The sequence below is a fragment of the Chionomys nivalis genome, chromosome 19 (genome assembly GCF_950005125.1).
Source record: "Chionomys nivalis chromosome 19, mChiNiv1.1, whole genome shotgun sequence".
In the NCBI taxonomy this organism is placed as follows: Eukaryota; Metazoa; Chordata; class Mammalia; order Rodentia; family Cricetidae; genus Chionomys; species Chionomys nivalis.
This window is the reverse complement of record NC_080104.1, coordinates 48,639,959-48,658,301: the sequence shown is the minus strand read 5'-3', so window position 1 is coordinate 48,658,301 and position 18,343 is coordinate 48,639,959. Positions and strand designations below refer to the sequence as shown.

General features: G+C 46.3%; 1 protein-coding gene across 2 annotated transcripts in view; it reads right to left on the bottom strand.

The window, feature by feature from the left end:
* Positions 1 to 6,646: 6,646 nt before the first annotated feature.
* Rhobtb1 (Rho related BTB domain containing 1) overlaps positions 6,647 to 18,343 on the bottom strand; it is a 64,070-nt gene continuing 52,373 nt past the window's right edge. For both annotated transcript variants that reach the window (XM_057751649.1, XM_057751648.1), the window contains exons 8-11: positions 15,819 to 15,969; positions 12,149 to 12,237; positions 9,345 to 9,450; positions 6,647 to 8,834 (exon numbers count right to left, since the gene is read on the bottom strand). In XM_057751649.1, coding sequence (XP_057607632.1) covers positions 8,665 to 8,834; positions 9,345 to 9,450; positions 12,149 to 12,237; positions 15,819 to 15,969 — 516 coding nt within the window. In that variant the 3' untranslated portion in view covers positions 6,647 to 8,664. The remainder of the gene's footprint in view (positions 8,835 to 9,344; positions 9,451 to 12,148; positions 12,238 to 15,818; positions 15,970 to 18,343) is intronic.

Sequence of the window (18,343 nt, the reverse complement as noted above, 5' to 3'; positions counted from 1 at the left end):
GCCTTAGGAAGTACCTAGGCTATGATTCTGACACAGTTCTGGAAAACCGCTTCAAAGTATCATGGCAGATAATGGCCACACTGTCCCCTATTCCACGTGTGCATTTGATATTCCGTCTATTGACGTGGTACCCGGAAGTTTGGATTTCTTTGTTTTGAGACAGTATCTATCTCCCTGTGTAGCCCTGGTCAACTTGAAACTCCCTATGTAGACCAGGGTGGCTTCAAACTCCCAGAGATTTGCTTGCCTCTGCCTCCCAAGTGCTGGGACTAAAGGTGCATGTAACCAGGTCTGAGACAAGAGTCTGCAGAATCGTCTAAGGTAACTGCTGCTCTGGGTGGCTTGTCGGCTACTGAGATCCTCTACACCACTTCCCTTTCCTCGCTTCCCGCCAATGCCTCAGGTCCTCTTGACAAACTTCTGCCCTCTCAAGGCTATTCTTGCCTGTGGCTTTTGTACATGCCTTTCCCTTGGCCTTTGGAAGTTCTCTCTCCATATATGTACTTGACTTGGCTTACTTTGCTTATTTGGAGAGTCCTGTGTAGCTGACAGGTCTGTTGAAGTGTTACTTCAAAATACATGCATGTGGTCACGTCCACATGATTCCAGCTCTTGTGTTGAGTCGTGTCCACTCTTCAAATCTTAGCTGAGATAAACTGTCTCTTATATATCCCTCCCCGATTTCAATCCGCACAATTCAGATCTCTATTCAAGCCCCCCTCCCCTGCCATCTGTTATGTTTTATTTCTTTATAGTTGTAGTACCATAAAGATGCATATGTGTTGTTTTCATTGTGTGTCTCCCACCAAGGGTTGCAAATTCTGCGATCTGGTGCCCAGAGGAGTACTTGGCATGTATTAGGTCGGCACCAATGCGGATAATAAACATTTGCTAATTGTGATATTAATCCTGTTCTCAGAGCCTTGTCACACACACTGTGAAGCAATCTCAGCCTCTCTGCCCTTGACCTCAGAATTGCACAAGACAACCATTCATTACTGGCTGGAATTAGCAGGTGAAACAGGACCTGTTTACCACATCTGACCTATACCGTGAATATGCTGTGTTCTTATTGTTGCAACCAGATCTGTGTGCAGATCTCTGATGCCAGAGACCGAGTCTGTTTCTGTCTTGGACACGTAGAAGTTCAAAAAGTCCTGGAGGAATTGAAGTGATTTATAACGATATTTGTATCAAGAGTTTGTCAAAGAGAGCTGATCAACCAAGCCTTCAACAATGGGAGATGAGACGCGCACAGTCAACACCATGCTAGCAGAAGCAGTTTCTAGAAGTTACCTCCTGGAAAAATAAAGTGGCTGGGGAAGTCAGCTCTAGTCCCAGAGCTCTGAGAGTATGGGCATTCAGGCTGAGCAGCTGTAGCGTTCAAACACCAGCTGTGTTCTGTTTCTCTCAACCCTAACACCTAGATCCACAATCTGTACACACTGCAGGCAGAGCCAGTGGGTTTACACCGGGGCAGGTATTTGCCCAGGCTTAGGTGAAGAAGGGCTTTGTTACCAGGTGTACTGGTGAGATTGTATCATTGACCTGACACAAATCTGAGTCACTTGGGAAGAGGGACCCTCAATGGAGAAATTGCCTCCATCCTATTGATGTGTGGGCATGTCTGTGGGGGAATTTGCCTTGATTGATGACTGAAGTGAGAGCCCAGCCCACTGTGGGCAGTGTTGTCCCTAGGCTGATGGTCCTGGTCTGGATAAGAAAGCAGGCTGAGTGAGCAGGAAAGCAGCATTCCTCCATTGCTGTGTGACCTCTCTCTCTCTCTCTCTCTCTCTCTGAGGGGCCCAGTGCCCAGCTCCCAAATAAATCACACATGAAGGTTTATTCTTAGTTATGAATACCTGGCCTTAGTTTGGCTTGTTTTTGCCAGTTTTTCTTCTATTATCCAGTCTACCTTTTGCCTCTGGGCTTTTATCTTTCCCTTCTGTAAATCTGACTTTCACTCTTACTCCGTGACTGCTGGGTACCTGGGTGGCTGGCCCCGAGTCCTCCTCTCCTTGTTCTTTGGCCCCTTTTTCTCTCTCCTCCCAGATTTCCCCTTGTATTTATCCTCTCTGCCTGCTAGCCCCACCTATCCTTGCTCCTGCCTCACTATTGGGCACTCAGCTCTTTATTAAAACCATCAAGCGTTCAGACAGGCACAGAATCACAGCTTCACGGTTAATCAAATGCAGCGTAGACAAAAGTCACACACCTGAAAATAACATTCCCCAACACTCTGTGGTTTCCAATTCAGTTCATGCCTCCAGGTTTCTGCCTCAGGTTCTGGTCTTGATTTCTCCTAATGTGGACTTGTAATCTTTAAGTCAAAGAAAACCTTTTCGTCTCAAGTTGCTTCCGGTCAGCCTGTTTTATCACAGAAGTAGAGAACAAGCTAGAAAACTAGGGAATCTAACGTAGAAGAAAAGAGATCTGGAGCTGCCTGAGATGGAGAAGACCCCTATCTCCTGTGTGGATTCCGGGTCATGATAGTCCCAGCGGAAGCATGTTCTCTTATCTGTCTTCTCCGAGGCTTGCTCCTTTCTGATGTTCCTAAGACTGGATCTCTCTCTTTCAATCATTTCTGCCCAAGAACCTGTTGTGATATTTTGTTTGTGTTCTGACAAAATAAAGCTTGTCTGAAAATCTAGCCACTGGTTAACCATAGAGGTCTGGAGGTCTGGACAGACAAGAGACAGCAAGTGATATGGCTGGACAGAGAGAGGAAGTGATAAGCCGGGATGTAGACAGAAGCTGGACCCTTTCGGTTCAAGGAGTCGGAGAGGTAAGAGGTGACTATGGCTGGCCTTTACTTCTCTGGTATTTCAGGTTTTACCCTGATAACTGACTTCGGGTTTTTATTATTAAGACTAATTACAATCGTGCATCAAGAACCTATATAGTTGAAGGATGATACCCAGAGAACCGAGAGGGGAGTTCCATCTCTAGACCAAGCCTGCCTTCCCACGGGTGACCGTGACACACCGAGAGCATCACTGTACCTGTCACTCAGGAAATACTAAGACTTAGAAAAAGTAAATAATTCTTCATGAGAAGGCACTTGGCTGCCTTTTCTCTCTCCACCAGGCAATTGCAGAAAGCCTCCATCAACACAACTATCCTATCCTGTTCAAAATATTTGAGGGAAACCAGAAAAACCCATCCCGGCAGAGATGCCTCATGCTGCAAGCCGCTACCTGCTCAGGGTTCGAGCAGCTGGAAGAATTCTCTGCTATTCATGAAAACCTAGAGCTGAATAAAGATTCTAGTCATAAGCTCTGAGCAATGGCTACTTTATTTCTTTAGAAGTAACAAGTTAAAATAAGAACGAGATAGTGAACAGTGGCCATTGGTTGGTATTGAAACATTTTTTTTTTTTAATCTGGGAGGAGTTAGCAGGAGAAATGGGAGGTGGGGAATTATGATAAAGACATACTGTGTGGGATTCCCAAAGAATTAATAAAACTATCTGAAGAAAGAAGTACAATTTAAATTTTATCTCCCTTGCTGAAATGGGGTCTCACTACATAGCTTTAGTTGGCTTCAAACTCTTGATAATCTTGCAGCCCTGGTCCCCTGCATGCGTGTGCCACCCAGACCCACTAAAACACAAATTTTGAAGCTCACCTCAAAGCTTTAGCTTCTTGTGGTCCTCTGGATTAGTGCCGTTTATGTGTGGGAGAGGGTGGCAAGGTAAGGGAGGTTTAAAATTACTACTCTGGACATTTTCAGAAACTGTCATTGACTTACAAGACAATGAGTGGCAGAAATTTGCCTAGGTTAATGCGATTCATTATGGTAAGTTTTTACACGGGTTAGAGCAAAGCTAAAGGTGCCTTTTTAGATGTCTTATGTATGTTTGGGCCTGGGGGAATAACTGTTTGAGGACTTATATTTTGATGTTCCTCAAATTGACCTGAGAGGTTGATTTGTCTTATTCATTTATTTTTTTATTTTCCCCTGAGCCCCGTGGTATAATTGGTAAATAAAAGTTGCAATTGCACAGATGTACGGTGTGCAAGATAATGTTTTGATCGATGTGTGTCTTGTGAATGGATTAAAAACTGGGGAATCCTTCAGAGCCAGGAAACGAGCCTCCATGGGATTATGGGAAAGTAATCTTCTTGGTTTCTTGTCTTTCATGAGGGTTAGATGACAAAAAAAAAAAAGCCAGACAAGACCAAATAACTCATCCTCATAATTCATAATATGCACTGTCAGGAAAACCTATTTAAGCTTCTCAGGTGGCAGGAAGCTAAACCTAGTTTTTCCTCTTGCTGGCCAGAGGACAGCCTGTCGCCTGGCTGGGTCAGAATCTGTCAGCGTCTGCTGAATCATGTTGACTTGGAGCAGTGGGAGGCCAGGACTTTCATCATCAACGCCGGCATTTCCGTGCAGGTCCATCTGCTCCTCAGGCTGTGATTAGTTATGTCTTAAGAGGGACTTGGAATTCTTATCCTTGCTTGGATTTTCATCCTAAGGCATGGGGGGAATGGGGGAAAATATTCACTGTAGGAGCAGATCAGGGTAGGGGAAGTGTGTGTGTGTGTGTGTGAATTGACCAGTATTCCCATCACCAATGGAATAGGAAAGAAAATGGGGGTGAGTTTAGCCATTGGTCCATCCAGTTGGGTATGGCAAAGAAACATTTCAATGAAATTGAAAGAGCCTGGGAAAGCAAATTGTTACCATCATGCTCAAGATCTAACACCTTGGTTTTGCGTGAATTTGTATGTGGAATGAGACCAACAGGAACCAGCAGAATAGAAGTGCTTAGAATATTAGGGGACAGCTGGAAGCAAAGGTGGACCGCATGTATTGCCATGGTTTCCAAAGCAGAAGATCATCCAAACAGATGACAGATGGGGTTTGTCGTGGAACACCTTGGCAAGATGGTTATGGCATGAAACATATGGTATTGGAGGACACTTGCATGTTTGAAGGGCAGAGATTGAGCGTTCGGTTACAGGAGAAGGATAAAGCTTGCATTAATCAAGGCCGAAGCTGCACTAAGCGTGGAGGGACATGGCTGCAGCAAGTGGTGTTTTCCCCCACAAAGACACTGGAGACTTTGCAGGAAGAGTGTCCTGAACTGACGTGTGTTGGCTCTGTCTGGCCTCACACTGTTCTCTACTGTGTTGTGACACAGCCAGGCGACTCTCCTTCCATGCTGGCAGATGCTGGCAGATGCTGGCAGATACTCCTGGACTTCTCAGACTCCAGAGCCCTGAGTCAGATAAACTCACATTCTTTGTAAATTGCCCACTCTGTCATCGATAGCCAGTTATAGCAACAAACACTGAAGTCTTCATTAAAAAGAAATCAGTGAAGTTTGGAGATATGTGGTCACTTTATAAATTAGCACTTTGAAAGAGAATACATCCATGGTCTATGGTGCTTAACTCAGCTTCTATGCTTTTTGCCAATGGCTTCTGACCCTTTAGATTTTTGTTTTTGCTTTGTAGTGTTGCTTCGTGATAGATTGCTGAACGCAACAAAGACACACATTGTATGTGTATGTTCTTCATGGCTAACCTTTACCTCAACAATAACTTTTAGGCAGCAGTTAAATTACTTTAGAAAGAAGAAATTGTTGCTTTTTGCCTACCAGAATCTATCTGTCTGTCTGTCTGTCTGTCTGTCTGTCTGTCTATGTATCTAGTCTAGAAGTAATTCAAAGGAAAGGTTTATGAGTCTTGAGTTACTGAGAAGCATTTATTTCAGAAACATAGCACTCAGAAAAATTCCTAAACTTGGGATTCGTCTGGCTTTCCTCTGGTATAATTCCTTCTATTTAGCCCATGTCAGAGACAGAAAACTGAGTTTGTAAAATGTGAAATTTTAGGTTCATTGAGCTTTTTGCATTTGAGTGGTCACAGAATGTTTAAGCTCCTTCTAGGCCAGTAGAATCTGTGAGTGCCAAGATGCTTCTCTGGGGGAGGGGCAAAGTTGAGATCTAGTGTGTGTAAAACCCTGCACAGTTTTCAGCAGAATTCTGTGCAGGTTTTGACTGCCCTGGTGTGCCATGTGCAACATGCCATAGTAGATGCACCTCACTGTTGGCCTCCTGTGACTATTTCTTATAAAGGTTGACTCTTTCCCGTAGAGTTACAAAGAGCTCATCCACTTTGTGAGATCTCCTTAAAGACCTTACTTCCCTTGAAGCTTTGGTAACCTTTTATCTAGATGTCATAGATCCTTCCAGAGACTTGCTTCCTCAGATTTGCTTCTGAAGGACTTCCTCATGGGCCTACCAATCCAAACCCTTTATTTAATTGCTGCCAGCATTTTCCAAATTCTGATTTCAACCATTCCAATAGAACGAAGATGTTATTATCTTCATTCCCCAAGGCCACACAATGCCAAGTGACATATGGCATTGTCCGAGAAAGAGCAAAGTGGCACATACCTCGTTTATATGTTGGCAATGGGCTCTTCCCTGAAAATAACTAAACATAAATGACAGCCATCTAAGCTTCATTAGTTCAACCCAAGCTCTGGTGATGAAGCACATTGATACCTTTTAAAAAGCTATTCAAAGACACATGAGGATTTTACACAATACACAAAAAATATATACACAAAAAATATACAGAACCAGAGACTTTTTTTATAGCTAAACAATTTTATTGGCTTTTTTTTTTTTGTGAAATAAAAAACACGAAACAAACCACCATGGTTAAAGGCTAATCAGTGCCAACCAAATGAACCAGCCACTTGGTTCCAGCAGCTGTGAAGAACACGAGTGGATATTATTGCTTACGTCCCATGTTCATGGATGTGTCTGTTAGGTTTTTGGCAAGAGTACAATCAGATGGAGCTTTGGTTATTAAATCTGACTAGGACTACTCACTGAAAACACAACCTCTGGGATTTTAAGGTGGCCATATGCCATTTCTCCCCGAGTCTCGACATATAGCCTCTATTTCTATATACCCTTTCCTTCCATTAGCTATGTGCCCTATTAACAAAGTTAAGGGGGAAGGCTTGATCAGCCTCCCTCTTCCACCGCTCCCTCTCTGCCACGAGAGGGTGGTGCATTCCCAGGCCTTTCTAAGCTCTTGAATCTGGTACGTGGCCATGCCAGAAACAATCATCTGCCTGTGGTCTACACAGATTTTTCAAATGTATATGGCATTTGGAGTTTGGACTCAACTGTCTCCTTTCCATCTTTAGAAAAAAAAAAAAACTAGAAAACAAAAACAAACAAAAAAATCAGTAGCCCTTAGCGTCAGTAAGGTGACCTCCCAACAGGATGAGCCCCAGTGTCCAGCACACAACATCCCGTGGTAGGTGAGGTGCTATGACTCTCTAATGGTGTGTATGTGTGTGTGTGTGTGTGTGTGTACTGTAACATTTTAATCTGCCAAGGGGCAATGATATTGATGCCTCTTGAGAGCTTCCCTGCTCTCCACGTTCGGTTCTAACACTGAACTTCCCAAAGGACATGGGGTCAGAGCTACCACACGATAGCACCATTTCCTAGGCTCTTGGGATTTGGCTCCTTTCTCTGCTGGAGAAAGCAAGACCTGGCCTCCAGCGCTGGGCTTTCACAGGCTCTGTGGTACTGCCATAGAAGCAGGTGGTCTGCCTTGGCCTACTTTAGTGGTAACCTGAATTTTCCCTGGGAAGAGTTAAAAAAAAAATACGTGTCTTACAAAGTGAAGTTGGCCACAGGTGCGAGGGCCGAGGTGACAGACCTATAGACAGGGGGGCGAGCTTTTCCCCCTTCGCTCGTCTCTGTTCAGGTTACAGAACTTAGTGTGCCAGTACAAGCGCATTAAGATACCAGAACACCGAGAGCCACCGACTCTGACACAGGCATCCAACGGTAGTGGCACTTGAACTCTATCATAGGTACTCAGGTCCGCCAGCTGGTCTTGCCCCTGATAGTACTGGGATTTAATAAGCCCTTCTAGTGATTATGAGGATTATCCTCTTGAATCTAGACAACTTAAACAATAAGATATTTGCCCTCACTGTAGTTTATATGGCACAGATAACCATGTAATTACTAGCACTTAAATAGAAAAAATTTTGTAAGTAGGTAATTATACCAATGTTGTTCATCAGCACAAAGATTAAGCACTTCCAGCTTGTACTTCGGTGGGGGGGAGGGATCTCAACCCAACCCTTTACCTCACAACAAAAGGATAAGTCTGTAATTATGAGCAATGCTCAACTGTGGTCATGTGGGGCTGAGAGAATCACGGGGCAACTTCGTCGTCAACGTGTGGCCTCTGAAGTGAAGTAATACACAGTATTGTCATTTTAACTGAATACAAGAGACCATATAAAAATACTTTCCAATTGGAATCTGAAACATGAAAGCTGGATTTGCTTGTCTTTTGCATGTATAAAAAGGAACACAATAATGAATGGACTAAAGAGTATTGAGCTTCCTAACCAAAAAAAAAAACCAAACCCAAAATATAAAAAGACAGGTATGGGCTGAAGGAATGCGGTGAGTTAGTCAACTTCCTTTTATGTCCAGGCTCATGGATGGCGAGCTTGTGCTTTGATCCTGATGGAGATAAACGCACGCAAGTGGAAAAGCCAGTGCCCGAAACCCTAACTGCGCAAACGGCTGAGGAGACTGGTTTGTACAGTAGAGCTGTCAATGGTAGGGGTGGTCAGAGTGGATGGCGATCCCCTTGGTCCCCTTCAGGCCACAGCTGGGGATGAGTGCCAGAAAAACCACTTTCTCCTTGAATAGTGCTTCTTCAGCGCCAGGTCCTCTTTCTCCCGCTCCCTCTTCACACGCTGGTAGTGGTCTTCCTCCTTCAGGTACCACACGGGGGGCCAACGGTGCCGCTCAAAGTACGCCTGGTTGTCTGGGGGCAAGGAGGGGAGGAGAGATACTGTCGGTGATTCCTGTGGCCCACTGACTGTCTTGGACGCTCAGTCCAGTCATATGTCCCTCATAAACCTCCCAACAGACACCCTGGTGTGGCAGGAGCTATGAGCAGGGCTGTCTGCAGAAGGCAACATTAAGGTCTGAGATACAGAATCTGTGCTAGGCATAGAGACCCCAAGCCACTGGATTTTCTTCAGAGTTGGTTGTCCATCCATAAACAAAGGGAGGCCAATTGCCTCAGCATGCTCTGTAACAGGGCACCCCTAATTCCAGCCCCTCCCCTATTCTCCAAGAAAGACAATCAGCAAAGAGAACCCCCTCCCCTCACAACTAAAATTCTTTGGGTCATGTCACTTGAATATGTGACCTACCACACACTCAAGGGGGACTGACCACATAATGCCCGCTGAGTGTGGTCCCTCCCGAGAGCTAGGAAAGGGTAACGGATAGATGGCAGGGAACTTGTACGCATACCCTTGACCCTTACCTGCTGACTTAGATTTGATTTCCTTGCGGAACTTGGAGCAGACACTGTTGTAGTTGGTGCAGATGTGGTGTAAACACCAGGCGGCTAGCTGGTTGGCATTGTGAAACTGCAGGAAGGGAACCAGAAGTGGTGTCAGGCTCTGTTTGCTGAAGCCAGGCAATGGGCGAGTGGCATGGCTCAGTAGGTAAAGGCGCGCGTTGCCAAAGCTGGATGACGGAATTTCATCTCCGGGACTCCGTGGAGGAAGGAGAGGCCTGACCCGGGCAATTCCTCTGACCTCCACAGGCGTGCATGCTGTGGCACACACACACACACACACACACACACACTCTAAAATGACACAAAAGTTTAAAGCAAGTCTACAAAGAAATGTGAACCATTGTAAGGATGGGAGGAGGGAATGAAGAGATATAAAAAGCCTGTAGAACTAATATAGGTTCTTGCTTTGCCCTCAGGGTTCTGACTTTGACCATGGCTCTGATGTCAGCCAAGTATAGTGTTCATGTTCCTTCCCTCACTGCCTACCGAGATAGACGGTCCCCAAAATAAACGCCGTATCACACTGAGAGTTTCAAGTATGCCTGGCTGTCCTGTCCTGCCTGCCCCGTTGACCCTCTGGTGATAGGTGGCCATGCATGCCCTCTGGAAGGTACCAGTCAGCGGCAGAGAGAATGATGCCATCTCTGTTTAAGGAGCCTCAGCAACGGAATACTCCGTGTCACATGTCAGAGCTCGGCTCGCTGGGGCCAAGGATCGAAAGGCAAGACGGCAGCGTGCCACAGCTGTCCTGTACCTGCCCTCTGGTTATGTAATAGCAGGCATGGGGGTAAGGTGGGAGGATCTGAAGCTTTTCTGGGTAGATGCCTGGGGAGGTGGCAGTTGAGGTCAAAGTAAGTGCCTGAGGCCCCCAAACCAGATGGTCCACTCCCTGTGTCTCCTCTGACCCGGCAGGACACCTTTGTCCTTCTGCACTCATCCTATGCATCTCTCTGGCTAACGGGGAACCTGGGAATGACAGCATGGTTCTTCCGAGGCTTGGCTCTTCATGTTTTCAATGCCACTCTGGGGAGAGGAGAACTCACAACCCCAATCATGGAGGTGGTTGGAGGCTGGTCCTTCCAGCTTCTTCTTCATGTTCAGTTTATCTCTGAACATAAAGGGGGGGGGTTTCATCAGCTCAGAGAACTGGTTGCATGACTTGCTCCCCCCCGATTTGAGATCAATGAGTCTTGGTGTTCAGACTGGCCACAGTGGGAGAATTTATACCACAGAAATTAGCAAGGGCAAAAGATCAGGGTTCCACTGTGTGTGAAACCCTCTTTGGCTTGAAGGCTAACAGGTGGGCTAAGACACAGATGTCATGCTAACTTCCTGCCAGGGTCTGCCAAAGCTTAGTAGCAATCACACCACAGCCTGTCATGGATGTATCGGAAGACAGGAAAAGGTCGCATTTTTACTTCCAGTGAATTGCTCAGTAGAACATTCTGGCCATTTCAATTTCTTCTATGTAAGATACTTATGGATAGAGCCCAGTCATAAATTATCCCTCACATTAGGGGAGGGGGTATCTCCAAACACCTCAAATTTTGGACAACTGGTTCTGATGAGGCTTGGAGCTTCTACTGCAGTGCACACCTGCTCTCAGCTTCCGGTCTTCACCGGATGGATTTTCAAGCTGTTTTTTAGGAGTCTGTGCTCTCACTTCCCTGTGAGTGTAGGGGATCTGCTGCTCGGATATACTGGAGGTGGTTCCTGGTCCTTGGGGACCACATAGCCAGAAATTCTGAGGCAACTGGACTCAACTCCGAAGCAACTGGCTGTTCCCAGTGCCGGTGTACCTTCTCCCTATGAACTGAGCCATCGCCTGTGGCCACACTTGGCCGGGCTAAGCAACACCTGCCATAGTTCCACTGTCCTCTTCCTGAGGTCACCTCCTCTCCTGTGATTGGGCAACAGCTGCTTAAATTGCCTGACCTAAGGCTTGGTTAGCACTGTCCTTACTGAGAGAGAACAAAGGAAGCCAAACTCCACAGGCAGAAGGAAAAAAACAAAAACAAGTTTAGGACTGAGTTTTCATGCCCTGCCTTCAGAGTGTAAACAACTGTTGCTAAGTTTATGCCGGGACCAGATCATTCTGCCTGCATATTCTGCAGTGGAAGAGAACTTCCATCTTCAGGGCTTCTTCTTCAACATCCTTTCCCCTGTAAGGTTGGGAGGTCAAGGGTCGCCATCCTCCTGTCTTATGGATGAGGAAACTGAGGCAGAGTTTATCTTTGTGCCTAAACCTTTAGTCGGATCTCAACTATTACTTGGATCTGGAAGAGGTGTGTGAGTCTCCTACATGCACGCATGGATGTTTGTGTGGGGCTCATGGACACCGATACTAACAAAACTGATCTTAGAAAACTCAGGGAACCTTCAGTGAACCGTTCATTGGCAGGGGGGCTTGCAGAGCTTTATGGAATGTTCTAGAAACCAGTCTTGGCCAAATACTTCTCCAAGAACTCAAAGAAGGAAGAGAGGTACCATTTCCCCCTAAGCCAGTGATTCTCTCACATACGAAACCACTGCTTCAGGAGGGCAAACCAGTATGGAGGAAGGGGTCCTTGGGGTCCTTGTTTCAAAGGCAGCCCGGCAGGTGGGACGCTGACCAAACTCTAAAACTCTTTGATCTTTCCAGTGTAAAAGCACACCTTTGTGACATCTGTATTTGGATGGATAGGACAGTGGGATGTCTTTATCAGTGTTAAAGTGGGCTTGTGGGGCACACACCAGGGATGGGAGACAAGGGCCCACAAACCTACCTGCGCCAATTCCAGATAAGAGAGCACTTCACCATCGATGCCCACCCCACTCATGGCAGCCTTTGTGAGCTCCTGGACGGCGTGCTGCTCTGGGAAAGAGAGAGCAGGACAGGGTTAAACCGCTTGCCCTGGAGGGGCTGGTCGAGGACCACTGGAGAAATGAGGAGATGGTAGACACAGTTCTGGGCAGATGCTGGAAATGAGTCCTGGGCTGACTCGGGTGGTTTATCAGTACCCAACCCAGGCATCCATGTCTCTAGGGCCTCGGGTCTGTGCTTCTAGAATTCTGTAGACCTCCATGGGATGAGAACCACGGGCTACATGTGACTATTTCAACTTGGATAATTAATTCTTAGCTCATTGGCCACACCAGCCCTGTTACGTGCTCAATAGTCACACATGCCTACCCCCTTGGAATGTACAGATACAGAAGACATCCATTGCTGGCTGGCAGATGGTCCTACTAGACAGTGTGGTTCAAGTCTAGCATGGTAATGGGGTGGGGGGACTGAGGCAGCTGGCGGCTTTAGGCTGAAGTGGATCTCATTTCCTACTGAGTCTCGAGGCCCTGTTCTCCTAAGTTCCCTAACGGGAGCAGCAAAACTGGAGGGTAGGGTAGAGCATCTGGCCACAGAAGGACGACCTAAATACTGGGAAGTCCGTGGTCCTGGTTTCCTTTCTGTTGTTGTGCTAAAATACCCCAACCAGAAGCAGCTTAAGGAAGAGGGGGTAGGCTTTTTTTTTTTTTTTTTTGGTTAAAGTTTCTCCATTGTTTAGAGGTAACACTGTTTTGTACTTAACAGACTGTAGCTTGGTGTTAATGTAATTTTTAATAATTCACTGAGATACCAAGAATTTCATGCTACAGCGGCCTGGGACTGACCCCGTACTGTCTGAGGTGTGTCTATCCTGTCCAGGCATGCCCACCTCCTACCTGGCTCTGTGGTCTTGAGCCACACACTTGTTTGCACAAGTTGGTGCTCCCTTTGATCCAGCCCTCCTCAGCTGGTCAGATTTACAGAATGACTTAGAGCTAAATTTCCCCAAGAAGTCGTCTGGGCTCTCTAAGTAACGGCCAGTGTGACGGTTAATTGTGACTGTCACCTTTACAGCATCTGGGCTCACCATGGAAATGCTCCCCTGGGTGTGTCTCTCAGGATGGGTTTGGGAAGGTCTGAGGGGGGGTAGGGGAGTGGGAGGGGGACCCGCCCTGAGAGGGGTGGTGCCATCCTGTGGGCTGAGTGCCCAGACTGAATGAAAATGAGAAAAACAGATTCCCTACCATCCCTCCCTGTATCTGGGCTGCTGGTGCAGTGTGCCCAGCTGGCTGGCTACCCCTGCTGTCCTGCCTGCCCTGCCATGTTGAGCTGCAATAGACCCTTCCTTCGTTAGGTTGTGTCCGGTATTTGGCACAGTGATAAGAGATAACTAAACCAGCAACACCTTTTTTTTTCTTTCTGAAATTGGTTTAACACTGGTCCGTGAAGTGTTTCCAGCCCAGAAACAGAGCCTGAAACAAACGGCAGAGATGGTCTAAACCAGTGGTTCTCGACCCTCCTGATGCTGCGACCCTTGGATACACGTCCTCACCACGTTGGGGTGACCCCCAGCCCTGAACTTGTTTTCATTGTTTCCCCATGACTGTAATTCTGCTGCTGTTATGAATTGTAAAGGAAATATATTTGGAGGTGGAGGTTTGCCAAGGGGGTCTCGACCCACACTTTGCTCAGACTCTGCCACCGAATACCGTAGGAGACTCAAGGGGCCATGCTGGGAAGGTGTGCGGATGAGTACCAGCAGGATTTTATAACGTCATGCAAGAGGACGGGAGTGAGTTCCCACACAAGCTTTCTGAGGGTCACTTAAAAAAAAAATCTTTCATGTAGAAATCAGCCCCATGTTCTCGGTGTCAGATTTAATCTTTAAGTAAAAACACTACCATACTGATAGAGAACACAGACCAGATTCAGCAGGTTTGGTTCCAAGTGACTTTGGTCTATGAAAAACGAAATCAAATCTATCTTCAAAGGACTTGCGTATAACCTGCGGATGGTCACCTGGGCTTGATCTCACATTTTTGAAAAAGGGAATTCTCATTACAGCTTCTCGAAGCTAATGGGTGAAAAGTCATATACTCATTTGGATCTACGGCTTTAGCAGATTGGGGAAATGGCTTTCTTTTTTCCTTATTCTCTTTCTTTCTTTTTTTTTTTTTATTTTTTTTCATGACAAGCTTTCTTTTGGTAGCCCAGGCAGTCCTGGAGCTAGCTTGGTAGGCCACTCTGGCCTTGAACTCAGGTAGATTCACCTGCCTTTGCCTCCTGAGCTCTGGGACTAAAGAAAGGTGTGCTCCATCATGCCTGGGCGCAAATTCTTTCTTTTAAATTGGGGAAGAAGCAAGAAGAAAAGAGAACTTTATTTTCAGGTAATTTGTGTGTCGGAGGGCAGAGAAATCACGAAAGTCATTGCTAGAGGGTGTAGTACATATTGCACGGGTTAGCTTGTTCTCTGCTCATTTTATGACTCAGTTATTCGGAAAGTTTTGGTGGAAAGCCTCATGGGCAGAGACAGTTCTCTGGGCTCGAGGAAGGCCAGTAAACGACAGTGTGTCTCTGCTTTCACTGGAATTAGTTCTCGGGCAAGTATCAGGCTAAGCACCCGGACTGCTAACTCCCACCTCGAGGGAAGCCCGCACAAGGCTTAACATTTTAAAATAAGGGATTTAAATGCATATATTCCACCCAGACCTGCTTCAGCTTACCCATTGAACAAATGTAGAAGTTACAGAAAAGACTTCCGAAGTTAAGCCAAATCTTTTTCTCCCCCTCCTGAAATGAACTTGACAGTGTCAGAGCATTTTCAAAAATAGCTTTAAGAAAAAGAAAAAAAAAAAGCTAGGTGGTGGTAGCGCACGCCTTTAATCCCAGCTCTTGGGGGGCAGAGGCAGTCGGAGCTCTGTGAGTTCAAGGCGAGCCTGGTCTACAGAGCGAGTTCTAGGATTGCCAGGGCTATACACAGAGAAACCTGTCTCAGAAAATATAATAATAATAATAATAATAGAAAAAAGAAATACTGCTCAAAACCAAACACATGCTTCCTGTGTTCCAACCCATGTTCTAAGGACTTCATGTATTCACCACACCTGATCCTCACAGCTTGGTGGCAGCTCATGGACCCATTTTAAAGCGAGAGAAGGCTGAGGCACAGAGCTCAAGTCACACAGAGGACAAGTCACTTAGCCGGGAAGCACAGGGACCAGGGTGGGGAGCCTGGGGGAGATGACTTCGGATCCTCTGTTCTCTACCTCTCCGTTAAATGTTCCTTTCTCAAAGGCTACACCTGTGCACAGCGGAATAACGCTGACCCGCTAGCTTGATTTCATATTTTGTGGTCCACATAAAATTCAGCATGTGCCTCCAAAGCCAGGTACCCACCATTGTACATTTTCAAAACCAAACGAACTAATGGAAAGTGGTTTCGGAGGTACTCCTTGCATCAAATTAGGCTGACTGATAGATTGGGCTGGTCCCCCCTCTCCCCCACCCCCACCCAGGACTGTTCTGTTCGGAAAGATAGAAATTAGAGTCTGAACCTTGGCAATCTTATATTTAAGTGCCATTTTTTTTTTTTAAATCAACGTGGCTACCAGACACCAAGTCACCAGCCTTACCTACGAGTGCAACCAAGTGTGGCAGGCAAAATCTGTTTGCCAAGGCAATTAACTCCAGGGGGTCCAGGTCCAAGTTGGGCGACAACTGCTTGGTGTAGAGGTATTCCAACACCGCTTGCATCGACATCTTGTTTATACTGGGGAGATGCACCTGCAACCGTGTACAGAAGGCTCAGCACACCTGCAGAAACCGGGGACTGCTCACCTGCTGCACGCTATGGGGTTGATAAGCATCCCGACCACGTGACCTGTTGCCGGCCGGCCCACTGCAGGCGTGGCTCCGAGGCTGCGCTGAGAGGGCCTTTTCGGTATTTATGACTGTAAACCTACCAGTTTGATTTGTAGGTGCAAGAGAGAGCGTTGCTACCTGACAGAGCCTGGTGTGGAATGTTTTAAATGGCTATTTGGGCCTATAAATCAGACAAATGGGTCGTAAATGTGTTATGACATTATGGGCCCTTCCTGCCAAGAACCTGAAGATACTCTGTTGTGGAGCGAGAAATCTTTCGTCATGTGACATGTACGGGGAGCTCTTAGCTGGACTGCTACAGACAGGACGGAGCCCCTCTCCCAGGCGGCCACGACCACACTAGCAGCACAGGGACACGCTGCATTCTGATGACCCTTCAGCATCTGCCAGCATGGTGTCTATACATCAGTATTTTCTCTCACAAGCACATGGGCCAGAACTACAGATGTATCACTGGGTCTCTGCAGAGTAGAGTAGCCAAAGAACTCCTGGCCTGGTACACCTGGAGACACGGTTTGGGTTGGATGCGGGGCCCACAACCTCTTGTCCCATGTGTGTGGAGCTTTTGTTTATAACACATTATACTTTCTAAGAGGCCAGGGAATGACCTGAGGCCTCGGTCCTGTGTGGAGAACGGGGAACAGAGATCAGTGGGGTTACACACTGTTTCAGATCTTTGTTAACTCCGTGGGTGGCACTATTAGGAGGTGTGGCCTTGTTGGAGGACATATGTTACTGGGGGTTGGCACTGAGGCTTCAGAAGCTCAAGTCTGCCTAGTGGCTCACCTGCTCTTCCTGCTGCCTGCTGATCAAGATGGAAAACTCTCAACTATCTCTCCAGCACCATGTCTGCCTGTGGGCCACCATACTTCCCATCATGACAATAATGGACTGAACCTCTGAACTGTCAGCTACCCCCAATTGTTTTCCTCCATAAGAAGCACTGTGGTCATAGTTTCTCAGCACAGCAATAAAACCCCAACTCATACACTCTACAGGGTGGGAACTGACAGGGTACAAAATGGCACCCCTTGTTTTTTCGGACTGGAATGTCGCTTTAATAGAAGATTCTGTGCCCAGCTTTCTGTACACACCATCTAATATGATTTTTACTTCTGTCCTCGGAAGAAAAGACTATTAATTTTGCTGGCAGTCAAGGAGGCTAAGTTTCATGCCCAAGGTTGTAGGGTTAGTCAGCAATGACTGGGATTTAAACCTAGGGAGCACAATTCTGAAGTTGTGTAACCCGGAGTCTCCTTACTCCAGTGCTTTGGGTTGCAGAGCAATAAAGCCTTGGCTCTCACAAGTAGTTCTGGGAACTACAGTTCTAATTTGAAAGGATGAATCATTATAGACTTCTTACTCTGATGCTTAACAAAACAGAAGACAGCATATAAAAATACACCTCCCCATATATATATATATCTTTATGTATATAAATATATATGTATATATATCTGCATATATGTATTACGTATGGTTCCATCTTTATGGATACATGTCTATATCTGTGCTGTAGGATTAGTCACTTCATATATAAATACTTATAAAGAGAGCTTGTTGCAAATGCACCTGAACAATGCATGCATGTATCTCCTTCACATTCTACGTGGGCTCATGGACGACCTTCCCAGAGTAAAACTATTGCCATTTTTGATGTTATCCTCCTGAGTAGTTCCCGGCCACATCGGAGGCAGAATCTACTTCCAGGCAGAGTTATTTTCCCACATGTCACGGAGGAAGGCTCCGAACAAACTTCTGGAAATATTAAGCAGGCTTATCCCCTGCTCTAAGACACAGGTATCAAAACCTGGGTTGTTACTACTGCTCATCATTTCCAGTCCCCAGTATAACCTCTGTGATGACAGAATGTGAGGAGTCAAAACTGATATTAGGATCTTAAAATAGCCCCAAGCTAAGACTGTCACTTGCCGCTGCTGGCGCTTCCACCTCTCCTGTCCCTTTGGTTTCCAGGACAGACTGTAACAACACACGCTGGCTCATCTGTGGCGTGCCAGTGATGGCACAGAGCTGCTCATTCCCTTCCCCTAGCTATGCCACACAGGAATAATTTCTTCCACTGTGCATCTGACCTTGGGCATGCTTGCCTGTTTGCTTGCACATACGTCTATGTTTAAAGGCATATGCATTTATATAGTACTAACAACAAGCTGACAGAAGCCACAGGCTCCTCTATGTATGTAAACATATGGTGAAATTTTTTCTCTAGAATGGTGTTTGGGCTCATGGAATTTTTTTAGGTAGGTGGCCTTTT